At 57.3% G+C, this 9,285-nt stretch overlaps 1 protein-coding gene across 1 annotated transcript; it reads right to left on the reverse strand.

The window, feature by feature from the left end:
- Positions 1-8,294: 8,294 nt before the first annotated feature.
- LOC147975256 (uncharacterized) lies at positions 8,295-8,762 on the reverse strand. Its single transcript, XM_087520333.1, has one exon. The coding sequence runs from the start codon at positions 8,760-8,762 to the stop codon at positions 8,295-8,297; it is 468 nt and encodes a 155-aa protein (XP_087376459.1).
- Positions 8,763-9,285: the final 523 nt, after the last annotated feature.

The raw sequence follows: 9,285 nt of genomic DNA on the forward strand, positions 1-9,285 counted from the left end.
CACATGGTTTGAATTATACAAACTTTTGAGATATTAAAGTGCCAGCTATTCTTTCAAAATGGCTTTGTTAGCTGTCATTATTCGAGTGTGGCTTCTCTCAAAATGGACACGAAAAATACCACATCATGTCGGGTGCCATTCCATGATAGCATGCTAAGTTTCATGAATTTCAGACAAGTTTTGGATTTACTAGAATTTAAAAACCAGACATCTCAATGTTTTGCCGGCTATCAACGGTGACCTGGTGTTTGAAATTAATTCCCATTTCTTGCATGGGACCTAAGCATGCACCCAAGGACACAAATTTGATTTTTCAACAAATTTATATGCACTGGAGCATCTGCATGTAGTTCAAATATGAATTATGCACATAAATGCATTGAAAACTTAGTTAATGCATAAAAATGCCCAAAAGAACCCCGAAAAATCACAAAAATTGACACAACACTCCTGTTGTTCCATGTTGACACGAGAAAAATTTTGGAAGCAATAAGAGGCAGTGGATATCGTTTCGTCCCCAAAGGTGGGGCGTTCCCTACCGAAACCATGATGCTTGTTGTGAGAAGCTCTGGTTTGTGAGAATCATATACCAAAACCTGCCCCAAACGGGACAAAAAATTTACCACACCATGTTGATGCCGCTCCATGAAAGAATGCCAAGTTTCATGAATTTCAGACGAGTGTTGGATTTACTAGAATTTAAAAACCAGGCATCTTAATGTTTTGCTGGCAATCAACGATGCCCTAGTGTTTGAAATTCATTCCCATTTCTTGCATGGGACCTAGAAATTCACCCAAGGACACAAATTAGATTTTTCAACCAACCTTAGTGCACTGGAGCTTGTGCTTGTAGTTCAAATTTGAATTATGCACATAAAATGCCTAGAAAACCCAGTTAATGCATAAAAATGTCCAAACGAACCCAGAAAAATCACATAAATTGACACAACACTCCTATTGTTCTATGTTGACATTAGAAATTTTTTGGAAGCAATAAGAGGCAATGGATATCATTTCGTCTCCAAAGGTGGGACATTCCCTATCGAAACCATCATGCTTGTTGTGAGAAGCTCTGGTTTGTGAGAAGCTTATACCCAAACATGCCCCAATTGGGACAAAATTTTCACCATAGCATGTTGATGCCGCTCAGTGATAGCATGCCAAGTTTCATGAATTTCAGACGATTTTGGATTTACTAGAATTTAAAAACCAGGCATCTCAACGTTTTGCCGGCAATCAACAGTGCCCTGGTGTTTGAAATTCATTCCCATCTCTTGCATGGGACCGAGAAATTCACCCAAGGACACACATGTGATTTTCAACCAACTATAGTGCATTGGAGCATGTGCTTGTAGTTCAAATTTGAATTATGCACATAAAATGCCTAGAAAAGCCAATTAATGTATAAAAAAGGCCAAACGAACCCCGAAAAATTCATTCTCGTTTCTTGCATGGGACCTAAGCATGCGCTGAAGGACACATATTTGATTTTTCAACCAATTTGTATGCACCGGAGCATGTGCATGTAGTTTAATTTTGAATTGTGGACCTGAAATGGATAGAAAACCAGTTTAATGTATGAAATGTCCAAATGGACCCTGAATAATTCCAATTCTTTTATGACACACATATAGTTGCATGTTCACTATAGATAAATGGTCTAGCAATTCAAACATCGTCCATTGCCGTTGTGACCCCAATTTCTAATTCAAATCAAGTAGATCCCACACAGTTTATTATCACCAACCATGTGAGATGTAGTACAAAATATCTTGGAGCACCATCGGTGTATAGTACGCCTATGGCTTACTCGAGAAGGTGCGTCGGCTACAGTCCACAGCCGGCGTGTCAAGCACACAAGCTCTCTCCCCAAAAACTCCCGCCTCTGCATCCCTCGCAATCTCGAAAATATCTACCGCCTGGAAGGTTTTAATGTTTGATAGCACACGAGTAGTATGTGCGTACCGTGTGCGATATCTATAGAGAGATAACACCCCTAGTCCTGCCGAGTGTGGTTTATATGTAGCAGTACAAAGTTGCTCCTAGAGATGTATGGAGGAAGAAGGAGGTCTGACCAAGGCTTAGGCTGCTCCCTCACCTCGGGTGTTGCTTTGCTGGGTGTGTGTGATCGACTGTGTGAATGAAGTGGGTTCTGCCCGTATGCATGGGGGCTCTTGGGGGGTTTATAGGTCAACTCCCAGGGGTACAAGGGTAATGTTACAAGGCCGTAGGGACGGTTTGTCAGTGTCCAGGAACCTGGTGCTGGGACCCGCCGGGTACCAGCGCTCGCCGGGTTCTCTGGGCGCAGGCCCCATGCGTCTAGGGGGCAGTGTGTGCCGTCTTGTCGATCGTCAGGGCATGGCCGGGTTGAGTCGGCTACAGTTGCGCTCCGTCAGGTTGCCGCTTGGTCACGCCGAGAAACTGTTGCCACGCCAGGCCTAGCCAGTGGGTAGGTGTAGGGCACTGTAGCCACGCCGGCCCTAGTCAGTGGGTAGGTAGAGGGCACTGTTGCCTCGTCCGGCTGACCAGAGGCATGGGCGGGGTGCTGTGGCGTTGATCATTAGCTGGCGGAGACTTGTCCCATCATACAGATGGAATGGGACGGACGCTGACCCTTGGCCGGGTTTGGAGAACACGCCAAGGGCGGTGCTGGCTTGCTGGAGAAGTCTTGAGCTTGGTTGTTGGGGCCGAGTCGAGGAGCCTGGCCGGGTCGGCCTGCTTGGCCAGATCGAGCGACCTGGCAGAGTCGAGAAACTCGGCCAAGGTCGAACCAGATTGAGGGGTGATGCTGGCCCTGTTGTTTTTGAAAAGGATGCGCGTTCCGTTGCCTGCCTGGGGTTCATCCCCCCGACAGTAGTCCCCAAAGCTATGAAGGTCCACCATCTTCGGGTGGTGGGCCTTTGCAGTTTCGCCCCTGTGCAGAGGCAAACTTGGTGACCGCCGGGTCCGGCAACACCCACTGTGTGCCGGCTTCCGGAAGCCGGATCGCGGCGTCTTGGTCGTGGCAGGAAACCGAGGAGCTCGACGAATCTTGGGAAATCCTTTGGGCTTCACGCAGCCGCCATGTGGTGCCTAGGAGCCGGAAGGGCCTAACATGCCACGCACGTGATAAATTGGCCTATAAATTGGGGGCAAGGGGGGCGGCGGAGATCACTAACGCTCGCGCACCCCTACCTCTTTGTCCTCCCTTTGCTTCCGACGGTCGCCGCTAGCTGAGACGCCCGCCGTTCCGAGCAGAGCTTTCCTGCCATCTTCCTTTCCCCTTCCTTCTTCTTCTGCGCCCGTGGGACGATGGCGCTGCCGTCAAGGTCATGGATGGGCTCGACCGTCACCCTCGACGACATCGCCTACCTTCGCGACACCAGGCACCTGCCGAGGGCGGACGAGGTCGAGGCTCGCCTCCGGCAAGGATAGCGGGAGCCGCGGGCCAGAGGCTCGGAGCGGGCGGTCTTCTTGCCGCACTTCAAGCGCGGGTTCGGGCTGCCCGCGAGCGGCTTCTTCCGCAAGTTTTTGGAGTTCTTCAGGCTCCAGCCTCATCACCTTGGTGCCGGTGCAATCGTGCACCTGTCCGGCGTCGTCACCCTCTGCAAGGGGTACCTGGGGGTCGAGCCTTCGCTCGACCTTTGGGTGCGCTTCTTCTCTCTGAAACAGCAGGGGCCGAAGGCCGGAGAGATGTCCGAGTGCGGGGCGGCCGTCATCACCAAGTGGTCGGGCACCGAGTTCCTGAAGATGCCGCTGGAGGATTCTGCCAAGAAATGGCCGAATTCCTTCTTCTACGTCCGCAGCGTCGGCGATGACCGCATCAACCTTCCGCCGTTCATCAACTCGCCGCTGTGGGGGAAGCTGAACTGGGGGTACTACCCCAAGCACCCGTTGCAGGAGGTGCTCAACCTGTGCAAGTGGGTGTCAGTGATGAAGGAGCAGGAGGGGCTCACCGGCACCGACCTCATCACCGCCTTTATCGTCCGGCGGGTGTTGCCGCTGCAGCGATGCAACCACCTCATCGGCCAGATGGCCGGCCTCCAGGATCCCAACCGCATGGTCAATACGCGGTTGGCAGCAGACCAGATCGCGCGCCGGTTTAATGATATCTCCAAGGCCAACTTGGGGGTCGACTAGGCGTTCGGGAAGGCCCCGTACACTCGTACGAACCCAGCACCATTGGTGAGTCCCTGGTCTCGATACTTCGCTGCTGCTTATCTTCTCGTTCGCCCTGACGTGACACGAGAGGTGCTTCTGAATGCCATCCGGCACCCTTATGACTGGGCGCGGACGCAGGTGGTGCGGGACGCCTCGGAGGAGCCCGAGGCCCAAGACGGAGGGGAGGCGGTGGCCGCCGATACGGGCGCAAGGCGCCGAGCGCCGAGCAGGTGAGCCTTGTTTATATTCCTTGAGTTGCCGGTCGCGGGACGGATTCGGAAACGTTGATGCAAGCTGTTGATGCAGCGGCGCCGGGTGGAGGAGGTGGTGGCGCGGCCGGAGCCGGGTCGTCTCGGGGGGCGGGGACGGCGCGACGCTCGCACGGGAAGGATATCGCCCCACCGCGGGCCCCAGCGGTGAAGCGCACGGCGGACCCGGCCAGAGGCGCGAAGCCGCCTGCGAAGAGGAGGCGCGGCGCAGCGCAGGAAAGGGCGGCGAGGCCCGAAGTTCCGGTGGTGCCGGGGTAAGTGATTTCTTCTGCCCGAGCCGCGTAGCCGAGCGGCCCTGCTTGACCCATCGTAATTATTTTTGTCTTGTGCTTCAGGTCACCGATTTCGCTGGCGCTGGTGGCGGTGGATATCGCGTCCGTCGAGGGCGCCGCGTTCCGGAGGAGCCGATCCGGCGCCGCCGACTGGGACAAGGACGAGGACGGAGACGAGGCGCCGGAGGATCCGGACCTCGGCCTGGACCCGGCCGACGCCGAGGGCCTAGCCTGGCGGGATCGGAACCGGGCCGAGGCGGAGCTAGCGGCGGCTTCGACCCAGGCCTGGGTCAGAGCCGCGACGGCGTGGGCGCAAGCCGGCGAGGGCCAGCGTGGCCGGAGATGCCGGCGGGGACGGTGGCGGCGACAACGGTCATCGTGCCGGTGTCGGCAAGGGAGCACGGCCAAGGCGGCCGTGCAGACGCGATGGACCTCGACCGGGAGGCCGTGGTTGTCGAGGACGGCACCCCACCGCGCACCGACGTGGTCAAGCGGGAGAGGGTCGATGGAGGCAGTGGCGATGCCGTCTTGGAGGAGGAGGCGTGGGCGGTGCCGGAGGGGGCACCCCGGGCGTCAGCGGACGAGGCGCCGCTGGTGGTGGAGCCTCAAGCCGCTCTACCCACCGAGACGGCGTCGGTGCTGGGGAGGGTGCTGGAGAAGGCGCCGGCTTCAGGGGGGCGGCTAGCGGAGGGCACGTCCTGACGATCAGGACCGGAGAACGCCGGGATGCCGAGCCGCGGGCGTCACGGAGCGGGACCAGCGAGGTCCCCTTCGGACCTCTAACCCAGGAGGAGGCAGCAATGGCCATCATAACCCGTCACTTGCGAAGGCGGACAGATCGGATCCAGGCCTTCGCCCATGCCGAGGTTGGGGCGACGCAGGATCTGGAGCGTGCCGTCTTCGTAAGTTTCCATACGAGCTCTGTTTTTTCTTTTTCCATCATTTTCCTCTTCGTGGGGGCGCGCCAGTGCACCCACTGGGTGTAGCCCCCGAGATTCGGGCCAACTGTGTGTCAGTTGGGCCAAAACTTATCTTGCCGGCTTGTGCTGATTGTTTCTTCTTGTAGCAACTTGACTCCTACCGGGTCAATGTCTTCAACCGGCTCCTTGATACGCATCGGCGTCTGAAGGAGGGGCTCGCCACCAAGGAGGAGGAGCTCCCTGTCGCGACAGGTATTTCTTCTTCATGCTCTTTTCTAGTGGGGGCGCGCTAGCGCACCCACTAGGTGTAGCCCCTGAGATTCGGGCCAACTTCATGGCAGTTGGGTCGAATCTTAATGCAGTACTTTGTCGCTGAGTTTTTTCTTCTACAGCCGAGGTGCTGTCTTGGAGGACCCGGCTGATTCGGGCCGGTTTTTGCTATGACCAGCTTGTTGCGGACGTAGGCCGGCTCGGGGCCGAAGTGGAGGCGGCGAAGGCGGAGGCGATGGGAGCCCGGCAGGCGCTTGACGAGGCCAGCCAGCTACGGGAGCAGCTGGCGGGCAACAAGAGCCGGCTCGAGTCTGAGGTGGAGCGCCTCAAGGCGGAGGCCGCCAAGGTCATGGAGGCACAGTAGGCCCTTGCCGAGGCGGACCAGCAGCGCGGCAAACTGGCCAATGACAAGCGGCAGCTCTAGGCCGAGGTGGAGTGCCTAAAGGGGCTTGTGGCCATGGCGAAGGGGACCCGACAGGGGGAGACCCGGCTCCGTGAGGAGGCCGTGAAGGCGGCCGAGGACAAGGACGCCGAGCTGAAGGCGGCCCTTGCCAAGGTCGCCGACCTGGAGAAGGCGCTGGAGGAGCGCAACCGCACCATCGCCCAGGAGCGGCGCGGTACGTTGCTCGAAGCGCAGCACCTGGAAGAGTCCTTCTCCAGTAAGTGCTTTTCTTTTGTTTTGTTGTCGCTGCCGGGTTGGGACTCTAGCCTCTCTGCCTTAGTAGTTTTCTTTTGAATTGCTTTTCTTCTTGACAGGGACCTTCCCGGAGACGCTCCCACTGGCGGAGGAGGCCGTCCGCTTTCAGCGAGACCCGCAGGGAGTCGTGGGCTCCGGGACTGACCCGAATGTGGCCTGGACCTTCCCGAAGATCGTGACCACCGCCCAGACCTGCCTGCGGGTCCTTAGCGACCAGATGGGGCGGCCTTCTCAGGCCGGCGCGGCGATGACGGCGGCCCTCTGGCCGGGTTCCATTTCACCGGACAGATTCACGCGGCTGGCGCAGTGGTTGGAGGCGGGCCCGGACCATCTTCATGAGTGGCGGGTGTTCACTGCTCGTGCCGGCGCTGAGATGGCGCTTCGGTTTGCATTGTCGTGGCATCCGAACTTGGCGCTGGATGCGTTGATGGGCCAGCGAGCCGGCTCGGAGAGCCACCTGCAGGCGGAGGCTGGCCGAATCACCGCCCGGGCCAGCTATATCGCCAGGTTCGCCTTCCACGACGAGTTCCAGCCGGAGCGGGTGGAGGATGGCGGCGTTGTGCCCGCTGAGGACTATGGCCTTTTCTTGGAAGACCCGGATGGTAGCTCCGCGGAGACGGGCGTCTACACGAACGCCGAGGAGGAGGATACTGGCACCTCTACGGACCCGGCGGCTGCGTGCTCTGGCGGAGGCGATGCCTGATTTCTTACTTAGAGAAAATTTCTGTTCGGTAGCAGGTCCACCCACCCACTGGGGGTTGATTGTTTGTAATGAATTCTGGCCTTGGGCCTGTTTAAATTTATGTTGTATGAGCTGTGTGAATGTTTGCGCCTTTTCTTTTCATTTTCTGGAGCTGTTTTCTTGCGACTTCCTCCCTTTGGGTTTCACCCCCGCGAGTCTGACGGCCAGGGCTCTGGTCCGTGACAAGGGGTTTGGCCTTTGAGAGGGACGCACGGTACTTGGGCTTTTTGAAATGTTGGGCGTGAGCGAAACACCCACTAGGCCGGCTGGCGGCAATCCGGCGGGCTGGGTTGGCGAGCAGCTGGTCATGTAGTAGCTTAAAGTGGTGGGCCGGGTCGAGCGATCCGGCGACATGCAGAAACTTTGTGGATGCCCGCGCTTTCGCTTTTCGTTTTAGGGCCATTTCTTGTAACTCTCCCTCTTTGGGCCTCCCCCCCTCGCGAATCTGACGGCCAAGGCTTTGATCCGTGACAAGGGGTTTGATTTTTGAAAGGAGCGTTCAATACTTAGTCTTTCAAAACGTTGAGCGCAAGCGAAACACCCACTGGGACGGCTGGCGGCCATCCGGCGGGCCGGGTTGGCGGGCAGCCGGCCATGCAGTAACTTAAGGCGGCGGGACCGGGTTGGGTGACCCGGCAGTTCTTGACTTAGTGTTCGTGGCGCGCTGTTGCTTTTGTTCTCATGCGCTTGCCAGCCCGCAGTCGAAGCCGGATCTGCAGCTTAGGGCGAAGCGACAAGCTATGGCGATCCAACGCGTTTTAGAACTGCTAAGAAAAAAACGGTGAGTGGCCAAGCCGGCCAGCCCCCGAGCCCCCTGGTCGAGCGATTCGACCCGGCGGCCGGGTTCGGCTTAAATTTTTAAAGTGATGGGCAAATGTAGAGACACGATAGCTTGGTCACAAAAGGGGCGGCCCCCGAGCGTCATTCATGGACCCCATAGTTTTGAGATGATTACAAAAGACGGTGGTACATACGTGTTTACAGCTAACTGTAAAATGGGCGGACTAGCTCCGCGTTCCATGGCCGGGTTGTTTCTGCGGCGGCTGTGTCTCTCTTGCACTTGTTCGACTTGCGAGCGTCGATGAGGTAGTAGGCGTTGTGATCGCATAGGGTATTGCTGACGATGAAGGGGCCCTCCCATGGGGAGGATAACTTGTGGTGGCCCGTCTGCTGCTGGACGAGTCGGAGGACAAGGTCTCCCTCTCGGAAGGCGAGGGGCTTGATCTTCTTGCTGTGGTAGTGCCTCAGACCTTGCTGGTAGATGGCTGAGCGAGTGAGCGCTAGGAGACGCGCTTCTTCGAGCAAGTCGACACTGTCTTCGCGGTCTTCTTGTGCTTCGGCTTCCGTGTACACCATGACGCGCGGCAAGTCGAACTCGACGTCGGTCGGGATGATGGCTTCTGCTCCGTAGACGAGGAAGAACGGGGTGAACCCGGTCAACGGGTTAGGCATGGTGCGGAGACTCCAGAGAACAGCCGGCAACTTGTTGAGCCAGCTGCCGACGGAACAGACGAGCGGCTCGACGAGCCGCGACTTATGCCGGATAGGATGACGCCGTTGGCCCGCTCGACCTGACCGTTGGACTGTGGATGTGCAACGGAGGCCAGGTCGAGGCAGATGCCGGAGACGGAGCAATACTATGTGACCGCACCCTTGGTGAAGTTGGTGCCATTGTCCGTGATGATGTTGTTCGGCATGCCGTAGCGCACCGCGATATCCTTGATAAATCGAATGGTCGTTGGATAGTCCAGCTTCTTGATCGACCTTGCCTCAATCCACTTGGTGAATTTGTCCACCCCACCAGCAAGTGCGTCATGCCGCCTCGAGCGGCCTTGAAGGGTCCCACCATGTCGAGTCCCCAGACCGCGAAGGGCCAGGCGATCGGGATGGTCCGGAGTGCCAACGCCGGCTGGTGGCTACGCTTGCTGAAGTGTTGGCATCCCTCGCACTTGAGGATGAGCGACTCGGCGTCTCC

This window comes from Triticum urartu, chromosome 4A (genome assembly GCF_056163025.1).
Source record: "Triticum urartu cultivar PI428250 chromosome 4A, HENAU_Tu73, whole genome shotgun sequence".
In the NCBI taxonomy this organism is placed as follows: domain Eukaryota; kingdom Viridiplantae; phylum Streptophyta; class Magnoliopsida; order Poales; family Poaceae; genus Triticum; species Triticum urartu.

What these genes read in the sequence shown, in the direction of transcription:
- LOC147975256 (XM_087520333.1), bottom strand. Translation starts at nt 8,762, where the DNA reads ATGCCTAACCCGTTGACCGGGTTCACCCCGTTCTTCCTCGTCTACGGA.